This window comes from Sceloporus undulatus, chromosome 2 (assembly GCF_019175285.1).
Source record: "Sceloporus undulatus isolate JIND9_A2432 ecotype Alabama chromosome 2, SceUnd_v1.1, whole genome shotgun sequence".
Taxonomy (NCBI): Eukaryota; Metazoa; Chordata; class Lepidosauria; order Squamata; family Phrynosomatidae; genus Sceloporus; species Sceloporus undulatus.
The window spans coordinates 314,508,410-314,524,055 of NC_056523.1; the positions used below are offsets into that span (position 1 = coordinate 314,508,410).

Consider the following 15,646-nt stretch of genomic DNA (forward strand, 5'->3'; position numbering starts at 1 on the left):
AAATAGCTGGATCGAATAATGTGCATCAAGGGAGGAGAGAAAAATATTAAGGCACATGGGGGAAAGCTTGACGGAAAAGACGGGTCTTCAAATTTCTCCTAAATAGATCTAAAGAGGTGACTGAGCGGAGCTCGTCGGGCAGAGAGTTCCAAATCTGCGGGGCCGAGATAGAAAATGCCCTCTGAGAAGATGAAGAATATCTTGACTTTGGAACTCTTAACAAATGTTTCCCGCCCGATCTGAGAGTGCAGGGCGGACTGTATGGGGAGAGGCTTTATAGGTAATTACCAACACCTTGTATTGTACCCGGAAGCGAACGGGCAGCCAATGTAGATCTTGCAATAAAGGTGTTATATGGCTAGTCCTGGAACATCCAGTGACCAGCCTTGCTGCCATATTCTGAACCAATTGTAGCTTCCGGGTTTGGTACAAGGGTTGCCCCATGTAGAGCGCATTGCAGAAATCCAACCGAGAGGTTAACATACAGGTTGGACTGAAATGAGAACCAGAGATATTTTGGATTTCCCCCCAGATTTTAGAATACCTGCATTAGCATATCTGTACATAATGAAATATCTCAGAGATATGGCATTCCTTATACACAATGCCTGAAAGTTTTATTTTTTACAATATTTTCAATGATTTTGTGCATGAACCAAAGTTTGTGTACATTGAACAACCAAAAAGCAAAGGTTATTATTATTATTCTTTATTTATATAGCACTGTAGATTTGCCCAGCGCTGTACATAAAACAAATATAAAAGAGTAAACATGCCTATGGCGTACAATCTAAGAAATAATAGGATAATACATATAAAATACATAGCAATACAGGAAATGGTTCAATAAAACAGGCAACAAAAAAGAACATCAAATAGCAAGTGACAATTATGCAATGCCTGGGAATGCTTCTCTGAACAGGATGGTCTTCAACTCCGTTTTGAAGCTGGTTAAAGAAGTGATGGCCCTTGCTCACGGGGAAAGAAGGTTCCAGGAGTGAGGAGCAGCAAGTGAAAAGGGGCGAATCTGAGATGGGGCAGAGGAAATCCTGGGCTGGGATAGCTGACCTTGACTACCCGAACGGATGGCTCGAGTGGGAAGGTGAGGAGAAAGAAGGTCTGATAAATAAGGAGGGGCCAACCCATGGAGGGCTTTAAACATCGACAGCAGCTTATACTGAATATGGAAAGGGAGGGGGAGCCAGTGAAGTGATGCCAACAAAGGAGAGATATGGTCAAAACGGTGGGCAGATGTGATAATGCGTGCAGCTGAATGCTGGACAGAAATTAAAGGACAGAGGTGAGAAAGAGGAAGCCCAGCCAGGAGGATGTTACAGTAATCAAGTCGTGAGACCACTAGGGCATGGACCAAAATCTTGGCAGTAGAGGCAGAGAGATATGGTCGGATTTTAGCAATATTGTATAAAAACAATTTATAAGCCTTTGCTGTGGTCTGGATCTGAGGGATACACGACAGAGAAGAATCCAAGATAAAACCAAGACTACGGCCTTACTATCCCTCAGGTATCACTATTTTAGCTATCTCAGATCCTGAGCAGACAGGTTAGGAAAGCATGGGCCGAGCCCATGCTTTCCTGATCCTGCTGATCACTTGGGTTAGTTCCTGGGTTCGCATGGGGATGGGCAGGTATTCACATACCCATCCTTGCACTGACCTGGGAACAAGACAGGGGTCAATCCTGCCCTGGAGGTTTTGGTCTGCATTGTCTAATCTAGAAAACAGAATGCTGGGTGGAATCTGGGCATTTTGGCCTGTGCAGACAACCCCTCAGTTTTGGTTTTTGGATAAGGAAGACTCAGCCTTTTTGTTGAGAAAGAATGTATGCAACCTCTGCTGATTTGGCCTGACAATCTACTATTGTGTGTAGGTGTGTAACAGAAATTTCAGGAAACTTAACTCTTTTTACTCCTTTGCTCTAATTTTTTCTAAACTCCAAGCCTCTATTTTAAAAACCTATTTTTCTTTAACCAAAGCGACTCCATGTTTCTATGGCTTTTTATTTCAACAAGGAATTTCCACCACAGGTGTGTATGTCTTGCTTTCAGGTAGGCAAGGTAAGAACTCTATAGAAACACAATCACAGAGACAGCTGTGATCCCAGAGGTGGGGAAGTGAAAGGTAGGATCACCATAAGATGAAAGAAACAAACACAAAATAGTTATATAACAGTCTTACTTCATTTTGAACATATTCATTGCAAAGGGCCAAGAGAACAGTGGTGCTAAGAATCCTGCAAATGGAAACAGTTGTCTCTGGTTACTGCAGTTTCTTGAATAATAGAGCGGGTGTGTTTTTGACAGTATATATTTTGAAAGGCAGGCTGGCAGGGAGGGAACAAGGAAAGCTGCAGCAGGTTTTTTATATCTCTATAAGCAAAGTAACAAGGGAATGAACCTTTGAATATTGGCGCTTCCAAATCAGAAGATAACCGGACAATTTATATCAGTTTGGTACATGTGTGATGTGCATTACAATAAGGAAATAAAGAAATAACCCTATGTTGGCTTAAATGCTCCTGTAATAATCTAAACATATTGGGATCTTTGGCTCTGAATAAAACAGGTGTACATGATGGCCTCAGCTGTGTGTCTCAGACTCTGACACATTAAAACCTTGGCATATCCTAAGACATTTTAAAGATGTGCTACTGGCGGTATCATGTTCTGAATTCTGATCAGTGCAACACAGAAGCCATTACTTTTTTTCTTGGTCCTTCTCAGCAGCAGAATGGTGTCAGAGAGTGTAAATCATGGCATCTGTAGCAGGGAGCATGCAAGCCCCACTGACATTTTCACAATTTAAATCATCTTGAGTAATAACCCTTTTAAGATGACTAATGTTACTGATTTTCCTGCATTAATAGTAGTGCTGAATAGACCACTGTGGGGTGGGGGGAGAGGAGGAATCACTAGTGCACAGGGTTACATTAAATGCAATGTGTTGACTAATTTTAACTCTTTATGTTAACACTGCCTAAAAAACCACAACATTTTTTTTAAAAAAACCACACACACAAGATTTAAGACCTGCAGTTTATATGTCAAAGCACGCGCAGGTTAGGAAGATTGTCCCTGCTACCCCCTGCAGTCTTAGATGATCATGTAAAACATCTCAATCAATACATCTGATTGCTTTCTAGATCTTCCTGTGTAACTCAACTAAATATATGCAAGTGATGGAAGAGCGTTTTTACAGTTCTTATTCACTGCTTCAGAAATCACACACTGTGTGATGATGGATAATAATTCAATACTCTTAATGACACGTACAGTTACCACTGAATGACATGCGGAATGTCATGGTAGATTAAAAATATATACTATTAGCTGATAGTTACAGGAATAAGAAATGCGAGGAAGCAATAATTCTACTGTCAGAGCTTTCTTTTTTCACAGAGAGATCTGCCTACGTAGGCAGCGATTCTAAACAAAAGGCACAACCTGATGGGAAGATATCGTTTGCAAGCCCTGCTGAAATTAACTGAAGCTCTACAATTACATGCTTCTCATCATCTCCATAGGGTTTGTACAGGAGAACTTCCTCGTAGATTATACCTACTGGCTACTTTGTTTTGCTAATATGAACAGGTGGCTGAATTCCTCAATAAGTGGATTTTTCTTTTCTTTTTTCTTTGTATCTCAAAGAATTGTACAGGCATTTAAAGCATTCAGCACTAGCAGCTGCATGGTGCGATCTACCAAACTTGGGCCTGTTACAGACAGGCCAAAATAAAGCTGTTTCGAGTCACTTTGGAGGTATGATATTTCAATGATGCATGCGTCCTAAGAGTCCAAAAGCTGCACCAAAGCCACGCTCCAGTCCTAACTCGAAGCAGCTTTATTTTGGCCTGTCTGTAACAGGCCATGGTCTCTGTACATTCTTCACTGGGCTGCTTGTAGACATAGCTGGCTTAAAAGGGAGAGCTTGCTTTCCAATTATATTATGATAGCTGAGTCCATTGTGATACCATTCATCTGGAATTTAAGACTGTGTTTTCCTGATATATTGGCTCACAGCAAAGCCCAGGGCTGCTGGGAAATGAATTTACCTAAAGAGGGAAGACTCTGCATTACTCCAGGCTTCCACTGTCAGGTACTCCCCAGCTGTATTTAATGCCAGCAGATGCCATGGTCCTAACACAGAAATAATTTAGAGGGCTGAATGTTTTGTTGTTGTGTGCCTTCAAGTCATGTTCAACTAATGGCGACCCTAAGGCGAACCACATATCCTGGGATTGTCTTGGCAAGTTTCTTCAGAGCGGGTTAACCATTGCCACTCTCTGAAGCAGAGAGAGTGTGACTTACTCAAGGTCATCCACTGGGTTTCCATGGCCGAGCTAGGATTTGAACCCTGGCCTCCAGAGTCATAGCCCAGAGCTCAAACCACTACACCCCTTTCCTCCCCCCATATTTTACAAACTCTATAAAAAATGAGTCAGCACGTCCCTCATGCCCTCTAAGGAGTATGGGTGCAATTTACCCTCACGTTCTTTCCTCTCCAGTTTTTTTAAGGCTCAGAGGAGGCCTTTTTTAAAAACACTAGGTAGAAACTAGGAAGTAAAACTAGGGGACATGATGCATTTTAAGCACTAATCAAATAGTTTCCTTTTAGAAGTAAGCAAAATATCTGCTATCAGAAAAACCTGTATATTTGTGTTAGTATAAAGTGGTTGGGTCCAGTTATTCCTAGAGTTTTGGGGGAACAGAAGAAGGGGATCGGCTGAGATTTTAATCTTGGTTTTTGGTGATGGCAATGCTATACTTTGAATGCAACATGACACAGGTCTCCAAAATTTCTACACTGACATGTCTGGCTAAAGAATCTCATGTCTCTGCTCTATAATTCCTACACATTACAAAGTTTTGGGTTGCATTTTATGGTGTGTTAAACTCTCATAGAGGTCTGGCCAGGCTTCTTGGACCTTATTGCTACACGGCATGAATGGAAAGTATTCCATAATGGAACAATAGTGCTCTTTGGAGTCTTCACATTACCATAGAAAAAACATCATGGTGGCAAAACAGAGTCATAGCTGTGTTAGTCTGGAATATCAGTATGCAAAGGGATCTTGCCACAGTTCACTCCATGCATCTGAGGATGTAAACCACTGTTCTATGAGGGACAACTTAGGGAGCTGGGGATGTTCAGCCTGGGGAAAAGAAGGTTAAGAGGTGATATGATAGCCCTGTTTAAATATTTGAAGGGATGTCATATTGAGGAGGGAGAAAGTTTGTTTTCTGCTGCTCCAGAGAACAGGACCTAGAGCAATGGATGCAAGCTACAGGAAAAGAGATTCCACCTGAACATTAGGAGGAACTTCCTGACAGTAAGAGCTGTTTGACAGTGGAACACGCTCCCTTGGAGTGTGGTGGAGTCTCCTTCCTTGGAGGTCTTTAAACAGACACTGGATAACCATCTGTCGGGGATGCTGTGATTGAGATTTCCTGCATGGCAGGGGGTTGGACTGGATGGCCCTTGTGGTCTCCTCCAACTCTACAATTCTATGATTCTACAAAAGCTTATGCTACAACTTCTTTCATACAGTCTCCAAGGTGCTACAAGATCCCTTTGCATCATGGAGGCAAGTTATTTTATAAGCTGTCTTCCACTGTTAATTTCCCCCCCGAGGAACACTTGGTGAGCTTCCAGGTTCTCCAGAACACACATTTTAATACTACTGTTTTAACACAGCTAACAAAGGGAAAGTTCTGTGTTTCTTTGCAATCAATTGCTGGACTGAACATGAAGAACAACAGTGGAAGCTAGCTTATACTTGAGTCAGATGACTGATCCATCTAACTCAGTAGGTTCTGTGATGTCATGTCAGCAGACTTTTGCTTGCATCAGGGTGGCTAGCCCCATGCTCTCCACACCAACACAGGCAATCTATATTGCTCCAAAGGGTCCTCCAACCCTCACCAGAACAGCTTTGTGCTGGGGGACTATAAATGGTTAATATATGCTGCCAATATGGTTTGAGTGCTGGATTAGCACTCCAGGGTCCAACCCCCATCTGTTCATAGGAACCGACTGGGTGACCTTGGGCAAGTCACACTCTCCCACCCTCCGAGGAAGGCAAGGGCATAACCATTCTGAACACATCTTGCCAAGAAAACCCCATGATAGGTTCATTTTAAGATTGCCATAAGTCTGAAATGATTTGAAAGCACACAACAACAACAACAACAACAACAACAACAACAACAGCAACACAGCACCAGCAGATTCCCTTCTTCTGACAGGTGGACAGGATTGACAACAGCTCAATATTACAATCTGTATTAATCAGCATCAGTTCTTCAATCTTTTCACTACTCCTTCCTGTCCCAACTGGAGAGCATGGGAACTAAACCCAAGACCTTTGAATGCAAAGCAGTCACCTTTCCATTGAGCCAAAGCCCTTCTCTTAATTAAAAAGAATAAAATCATATGCATAGCAATCAATGATACTGAAATTATTGAGTTTATGCTGAAAATTACTTTGATTTTGCATCCCCTCCCATGTGTACAAACATTGTGTTTCTGTTCAGATGGTTTATTTATGCACATCTGGGGAAAAAATGAAAATAAAGCTCTTATATTCAAATGTGGAACAAACAGGTGCATGCCACTTACCTGCCAGAAGGAAATGTGACTATCTGTGTTGGAGTAAGTGGCTAGATACCGTCCATCAGGAGCAAAAGCCACAGCTGTTATGGCCCCTTTATGGCCATGGATTGTCTGAATAACAATTAAAGAGAGATGTTCACAGTTAGTTCACAGAACTGAAGCATATGGATGAGATAGCTATATGTCTATGTATCTATACCTATATATCTCAACACATGCATACATAAAAAAAGTATTTTTAAAGAATATCAAAAATTTACAACGTAAAACCAAAGGCTTCACCTTTGCCAGTGTGGCTGGCTGGCTGGCTATCTATCTATCTATCTATCTATCTATCTATCTATCTATCTATCTATCTATCTATCTATATTAGTAAAATGCTGGTAAAATGGCAATAGAGGTTTCCACTGCAAGACTCATCTCCTTTTGGGGCCAGTTTTCTCTAAATTTATCACAGATGTCTGATTTTCCTTGTTTCCCAGTTAACAGCCCTGAGTTTGAACATGCTAGGACTGAGATTTTTATATAATTTTGTTTTAGAATAAAAATCACAAGCGTTATTCCTCTAGTTTTACTATTTTTCCTGATTGTTCTACATTATTCAAATTCAGACTCTCTTATATGATGCTCCAGATCATTCCAGAAATGATATCATTGCACTGGTTATTCATCCTTGCCCTCTGCTGGTGTGGGGTGTTTGCTGCATTTCAGTAGCCAAGTGGGAATTTTAGGATAGGATGCTCTCTTAATACAGAATAAAAGTAAGGAATGTTCTCTCTATGAAAAACAGAGGGCAGCTAGGTGCAGAGTCAAAGCTGGGCAGTGAAGTTGGTGTGGTTTCCCTAGCATATTAAATGAAGCTGAAATAAGCAGCATTTCTAGGGAATGGAGGATCAGTAGGATACGTACCATGAGGTTAAAAACTTAAACCAATTTTTTTAGTGTTATATGAATTTTCTAAAGCAAGCAAGCAAGCAACAAATTGACTCAGCGCCACACCTAATTCATGCATTCAGCATAATGTAACTAAGACCCCCACCCCATCTTACATCAAATATTCAGTTTCACCCAATAAATATACTTTTTAAAATGGATTTTTTCTTATCCTGCTTAAATGTATTTTATCACACAAATACTATTGTTTTATATTTGAAATGTTTAGATTATTCAGCTCCCTATGCCTGTGCCTATTCCAATAATTAATAAAGGGGACCTATGCTTTTCTGAAAAGTTTTGATAGGTTTATTTGTTTGGTTCATGTTAAAGTATAACATGTAATTTTTATTCATTAATATAACAGACTTTTAAAAAAATGTTTTTCCATGTGGTGCAGTTTCAAGGAGAGGGAGAAGTGGAAGGAAAACTTCTCCCTCACACACAAATTCTACACTCCCACGATATTGGTATACAGGAATTTAATGTTCAGATTCTTTAGTGTGAACCTTTTCAGTCTCTTCATCCTATGGAGAAGGTTGCAGGATGGTAGGGGGGAAATGTTTTCCCTCTTCAGCTATTACTGCCTCTCCTAAAGACTTGACTGCATGACAAGGCTCCTTTTTGAGTACTTCTTTCAAAAGATGGGATACAATAGAGCATTTTGTCATAATGTTAATTATTAAAATAATTCAGAAAGAACCATTCCACATTCTGACACATATTAGGACTGTCAATCTCAGTGATATCACCCTCTCACCCATCACATTTCAAGCAAGGGCTATTCTTTCTTCTTTAAAACATACACACATATTTCCATACAGATGCCGCTGAAGAGAAGTTCCTTCATTATTACTTTGGCGCTCTAAGATGTTTCAGCAGGGTAAAGGGAAGATTCAGGCTAAGATGTTGGGATGCAATATATCCATGATCATATCTTCCCTTGATGCACAGAGGGTTCTTTTGACCTATGCTGTAGACTGACCTTTCTGTCGAGTAGGTCAACTGGCTGCAGAGAGAATATCCATGTAGGGTTTTTAGCAGACTGTGTGATTCAAAGAGCTAGTTATATTCCTATGGCGATCACTCTGCTAACCTACAATAGAAACCTATTGTTTCTTATTCTGGTTAAACAAGTGTGACCTCAGGAAGAGGATTTATGCAAAAGTGGGAACCAAACAAAATTATAAATGACCTATATATACTTCATGAAACATACATTAGTTTCGCAGAGTGTATTCTGAAGATGCAAGCAAGAAATGAATAAGAATAATTAAGTACATATAGGGGGTGCTTTCACTAAATGTTGAAAGCACTGCATGCACACCACTCCAATTTGATTCATTTATTACAGAACAGGAGCTGAATGCTGTGAGTGCTTTCTCTATCTGGGGCTCTTCTAGTGTTTTAGACCATGAAAGTTGTGGGATTATCTGGGGAGTATCATTAGCATTTAGCAAAAGAATTTACATTTATATACTACTTAATAATGAACTCAGCACTCTCTAAGTGGTTGAAGGTGAAGTACCGGCATTTAACCATTGTGCCAGCAGGGCTCCTTATCTGGGGTGCATCAGGTTGAGGAGAATGACTTGGGGTTTCTTAAGTTTATGCTAAGAGATCTGAATATAAGACAGCGTAGTTCCTCATCTTATCCACTGCACAGAAAATAGATGGAACACATATATTATCTCCCACTGCCAAGTTTAAGCTGGCGTGCATGATTCTTTCTTCTTCCATTATATCCTTGCAGCAGCCCTATGAGGTAGGTTAAGGTGAGAAAAAAAGGTCACCCAGTAAGTGTCGTAGCTAACCAAAGATTTAATCTAAATTTATTTAAATCTTCCATACAGTTCAAAAGGTAGTATGTGAATCTTCCCTGCCACACTTACTGTAACTCTTACAGTCCTGTGGGGTTTGTCAAGCCAAGAGAATGGCTAAGCGTGGCTTGCCCAAAGTCAATCAGTGATTTTGACTGGGGACTAGGACCCAGATCTACCACATCCCACAACACATTGTGGGCTTTTCCTCAGGGGACAGGTAACTTGTGTGCATTCAAATGTAATTCTGAAAAGCACAAACAACAAAAAAACTGGGAGAAGAGGGCCCTTTGCAGATCTGATTCTCATTTGATTTACCACATATTAGAAAGATGCACATCTGCACCCACAGTGTGAGCAGTCAAGTGCAGCTGCATTTCACATTTAATTAACCAAAATCCTTCCTTAGAAAGCAATGCTATAGAACATAAAACACTGTCAAATATAGACTCAAACCAATAATCCCCCAGCTCAATGGTGTCTACACTGATCAACAGGGATTTCAAAGTGGAGGCTTTCCTACCTCTACCTGGAGATGCCACAGATTAACTCTGGGATCTTCTGCACAGAAAATTTGTGCTTTCCCACTGAAATATGGTGCTTTCATTAACTAAAGCATAATTTTGATAGTCATCTTTTTATGGTTAATTTTGACAACTTTTGTTTAGCAGGTAGATTACAGGGTGTCACAATGCTTGGCATTACAGTCGTCCCTCCATATTTGCGGCTTTGATATTTGCGGATTTCATTAATATGTTCTCTCTCGGACTGTCTAGGTCCTCCAATGCAACTCTGTGGTCAACTTTAACTAAAAGTTGCACTGAAAGACCATTTGTAGCTACTCCAGTGCCATTCTATGGTCAGTGTATGTTGGACATTGACCACAGAGTTGCACTGGATGACCTAGAGGTTCCTAGAGAGGTGTCTTCTCAGGTAAAAACAGTGTTTTTGTTATTTGCGGTTTTTCCATATTCACGGGGGTCTTGTTCCCCTAACCCTAGCGAATATGGAGGGACAACTGTACATATGATTGGAACAATTAGGTACAGGAGAAATTTCTGTGGCTCACAACTGAATTTAGAAAGAAACCTTTAACATTTACGTAGAAGACCAAAGTGCTCTGAAGATGAAAGTAAGACAAACTACAAAGCTATAACTCCACCCTTCTGCTGCTGTCAATGCTACGTGCCTCCCAGACACACTTTGTAGGATTTGTTTTTTTTTAGGTTTTTATCCTCATTTGGCCTTTTGATGCTGGAAAACTCCTGCAATGCCACAGGCTTGAAGCATTTTCCCTTCACTGACATGGCCATTTATGTTCACTTGACATAACTGCAGCATGTAATTAGAACAAGATGGACCACTGCCATAAAGAAATTAGGATATCAATTATGCCATGCTGCCTAATGTTGTCATGTACATAACTTTAGATCAGCAGCTTTAACTGCCCAACACACTCTCATAAACAACTTTATCCTTAAACTTAATATTTTGCCATTTCTAACCGTCACATCTGAGATCTGCTCAAACAACTGTATTATATGCCCAGGAATTCATGGATAATAAATCCTGATAATAAAATTACCAGTTTGTTAAATGGTTGCAACATAAGTCTCTAACATTACAGTTATAATCTATTAGCTCCTAGCTCATATAAAATCGTTGCTTAAAAGTGCTCCTTCTCAGGTGCAACTGGAAGGGTTCACAAAGTTCAAAGCAGCAGCATCTGAGTCCCTACTTACAAGCATCTACAAGCAAGTAAACCTTGATCATGAAGTTAACAATGAGGGATTCAAGTGGATTCAATCTGAAACAAACTCCATTTCACTAGAAGCCCAGCACTGTGAAATCCAGAGACTAAAATGTAGAAGGTAAACATGTGTTATATCTTATCTTTTAGTCATTTGAGTTTTCAATCTCCCTCCCACACCCATGGAAAATGATCTGTATTGTTGCATGAAATTAAGATGTGACTACAGCAGGCTCCCAAACTGCTACCAGGGGAGAAAAATTAAAAACTGTAGGAATAAATGAGGTGACCGCTTTTCTCTCCGGGTCCCATCTGGCTATACAATAATAGAAACATAGAGATAGAAGAGATCTCAAGGGCCATCTAGTCCAATTCCCTGCCATAAAGGTATATATACCTAAAGCACTCTTGAGAGATGGCATTCAATCTCTACTTAAAAGTTCCACTGCCTTTATTCCACTGCTGAATGACTCTACAATAAGAGAAATCTTCCTAATGTTTAGATGGAATGCCTTTTCTTGGAGTCACTCCATATATTTGAGGATGGCTACCATATTACCTCTCAGTCTTCTCTTCTCCAAGCTAAATAGCCAGCTCCTTCAGTGTTTCTCATAGGACTTGGTTCCCAGACTGTTTACCATTTTGGCTGCCCTCCTCTCAACATGTTCCAGCTTGTCAATATTTGAATGATTGTACCCAGGACTGGACATAGTATTCTTTAAAAAAAAAACATACAAAGCAAGTATGTTTTATTTAACTCAAGAAAAGACAAGAGACTTAGTCACTTCCAGTTCTTCAGGAATGCCACCAGCATTTCATGATCAGACGGATCGTTGTCCGCTAGGACAACACTTGCAACAGAATTAGTGCAACTTGCAGGAGCTGATTCATTCATCACCTTAGTCAAAATGTGAATGTATACAAAATTGGCCTTTTTTACACTGAAGACATGGGAACCTGAGAAAATAAGATATTAATGTCCCACATGAGTCTGATGCAAACTCATTTTCTCTTCCCCAACATAGTATGGTGATTGCAATAATTACTGCAGCTATCTCGTCTTGCTTTTCAATGAAGTCTTAAGGTACGTGACATGGAGTTGGCAAGGTCTGGGTCTGTCTGCTAATGCTGCAATGTGATTGTTTGGTCATAATCCCTTACTGAGAAAAGAATTTTTAGAATTTGTTATGGGACAAAAGGTATCACCAAAATAGTATTGTGTTTGGACTCCAGATAGCCATGAAACTCTGGATAGTCTTGGAGGACTAGTCTTGTCTTCACAGAAATGTTGCAATGCTAGAACAGAAAACGTTTAACATGCTGAATGATTAAAAACTGTAGCGGATACCAGTAGTAATTTTTGGCAACATTTGTGGCTTTTCACTATTGTAATTTAGGAAGTTGCATTGTATGTATAATTTCACAATCTGAATTGATTCATAGCTAAACAAATTATTGCTTTTAACCACTGCAGCGTCATATATGTGGTCAAGTATGGTCAGTGCTTAAGAATGGAGTGTGGCTTTGGTGCAACCTCCGGACTCTTAGGACCCATGCATCATTTAAATAGCATACATCCAAAGAGACCCGGAGCAGCTTTATTTTGGCAGTCTGTAACAGGCCTGAGATTATATACATATATTTAAAAAATGTATCCTACAACAGATGCTAGGAAACACAAGCTAGCCAGATTCCAAAAAGATTAAAAAATCTGAAAACCTGAAATCTTCAGTTAAGGCAAATACCACCTTATAACTGACTGCTGAAGAATAATAGCACAGTACAAAATGATAAAAGATATAATTCACTAGACAAAAAAGGAGATATTAATAATCTACTATGATGTTTACTCATTGTGAGTTCCAGTCCTGGGAAAAGAGTGGGAAATAAATAAATAACTACATCATGCAGAACACATGTTGGCTTAAGCAAAGTCCCAGTACTGTATGCAATCTCAACAGTTGAACAAAAACTAAAGGCCAATTAGTTCTGGGATTCAATATTTTGGTCAAGCAATTAATATTTGCCAATGAAAAATGTTTGGGTAATTCAAAGGTGAAAATCAAAACTGCTAACACACTTGTTGAACTCCTGGCCACTGACAATTTATCCAGATAACAGTTGTCCTTGAGGGAGCCAAATAGCTTTGCAGTTTTAATTTATGTGCTTTTCCTTGCAGATGCTAACCCTTTTAGAACAGATTTCCTTATCCTTTGTGTAATTCAGTGTGTGCTTCCTGTGTCTCAGTCTTATTTATTCATCAAATAACAGTGAATGTACACACAAATATACAGACACCCTTGCATTTGAATCATAAGTATTAAAATACAACAAAGCATTAAAATACTACCAGATAAGAGCCAGCATGGTGTAGCGTTGGACTATGATTGGAGATCAGGGATCAAATCATGTCTCAGCCATATAAACTCACTGGGTGACTGTGGGCAAGTCACATTCTCTCAGCCTAAGAGGATGGCAATGGTAAACCTCTTATGAACAAATCTTGCCAAGAAAACACTATGATAGGTCCATCTTAGAGTTGTCATTAAGTCAGATATGACTTGAAGACACACAACAACAAGATCAAATCGAGAGCTGGTGTGGTGCAGTGGTTTGAGGGTTGGACTAGGACCCTTGGAGGTTAGGGTTTTAATTTTAGTTTGGCTATGAAAATCCACTGTGTGACCTTGGGCAAGTCACATTCTCTCAGCCTCAGAAAAAGGTGATGGCACACTTCCTCTCAACACATCTTGCTAAGAAAAACTCATGATAGGAATGCTTTAGGCTTACCATAAGTCATCAGTTACTTAAAAGCACAGAAGAACATAACAAGATCAAACACAAATTTCAAAAGTGACAACTGAGGATTTTAAAAAATAAATAAAAACAAACAGAGCTGAATAATAGCTAATGCTACGATGTGATTTAAAGGGTTTAAAGCTTTGAAGACAGTGTTTCCCCAATAGCAGCACCTTATTCATGAAACTGCCTCCCATGAGAAGCAAAGCAGCCTCTAACGCTTCTGAGATTTGGGCAGGCAGCCAAGCCCACACTTTTTCAAATGGCTGTAAAAACAAGAGTTAGTTTTTGTACTGCTCTAACTCTTGTGTGTTTTAAAAACTAGCTTTTTTAAAATATTATTTTGATTTGTCTTTTAAGAACACCTTCTTCATCTGCTATATCAATGCTGAGAGACAATAAACAAATCTGTTAAATCTTTGCCAAAGCAGGCCACCACCAAAGTGCCTTCATTGAAAAGAAGTGACCCCCGTAAAGGTTTTCTTAAATTCACATATTAATTCAGAGAAACCAGCTAGTATAGAAAGCAAGAAGCAAAGATGAAGTCATATAAGATCCTACTCTAACCTGAAGGGAAAATTTGTCCCTGACAAACAGTATGAGGAATTCTTAGGGGGAAGCATGAATTAAAAATTGATCAGTTTTGCTTTCAAATTATGTATTTTCTTCACCCTGTTTTCTGCATTCTTCCCCCAAATTTCAATTTCTAAAATACAAACACATACTTTCTGACCTGAATTTTTTGGTTAAAATATATTCTAAATTAATATAAGGTTACTGTAGACATATTTTCTATGCAACGATTACTTTCTGTTTTTCTCTCCAGCAAGCCCTACAGAAGCTGTTGGCCTTTAAGCCCCACTAGTCCTAGCTAGCATAGTCAATGATGAAAAGAGTCATCGACTTCTGGAGGGCCACCTAATTCCCAGAGCTCAAGGCAATGAGAAGGAGTGACTACCTGTATCCTGAACTCTACTTTTGCTCTTTGCTTGTATTACTACCAGCGACAGGACGTTTGGATGATATGGACCCCAAAAGTGAACTGATATAGAACTTTCATGACACAATCCATTTATATTTATTTTAATGTGCATCATTTTACCCCTACTTTTTTTTATCATCACCAAGGAAATATAACAGAATGCTTACATTTGGGCAATCATACAGGGTATGTCAGTTTCAGAAGTAATGGGTTCAAGTAATGGCTCCTCCCTCTTGTAACTGTCATCTTGGCCTCAGAGGGAGCGATCAGGCAGACCCAGCAACATCAGGGACTGCCTGAAGGACGAGACTTCTCCCTCCTTTAACTGTCACCTTGTATTGCAATTTTTACTGTACACCGCTATGATCATTGCGGAATAGCGGTCTATAAATAAAACATATTATTATTATTATTATTATTATTATTATTATTATTATTATTATTATTATTATTATTATTATGTTAGCTGTAACACATTATCTTTGGTGGATAACAAAGGGCAACAATGTTCTTGTGGATATAACAAATGAGCAGAGTCTGTTGCTCTCTCTCTCTCTGTTTAACATTCTGTGTCTCTCTTTCTCTCTGTGTAGCAAGTTTTTGTTGTTGTTAATTGCAATCAAAGGCTTTGTCTTAATTGGCATCAATTGCCCTGCACAGGTCCTGCAAATGCAGGGCTGTGACTTCCTTGATTGAATTTATCCACCTGAATTGTTGTCTTTCTTTGTTCC

General features: G+C 39.5%; 1 protein-coding gene across 3 annotated transcripts in view; it reads right to left on the bottom strand.

The window, feature by feature from the left end:
- The window catches only part of WDR7 (WD repeat domain 7), a 323,814-nt gene that overhangs the window by 6,176 nt on the left and 301,992 nt on the right, over positions 1-15,646 (bottom strand). For all 3 annotated transcript variants that reach the window (XM_042451351.1, XM_042451350.1, XM_042451352.1), the window contains one exon: positions 6,638-6,742. In XM_042451351.1, coding sequence (XP_042307285.1) covers positions 6,638-6,742 — 105 coding nt within the window. The remainder of the gene's footprint in view (positions 1-6,637; positions 6,743-15,646) is intronic.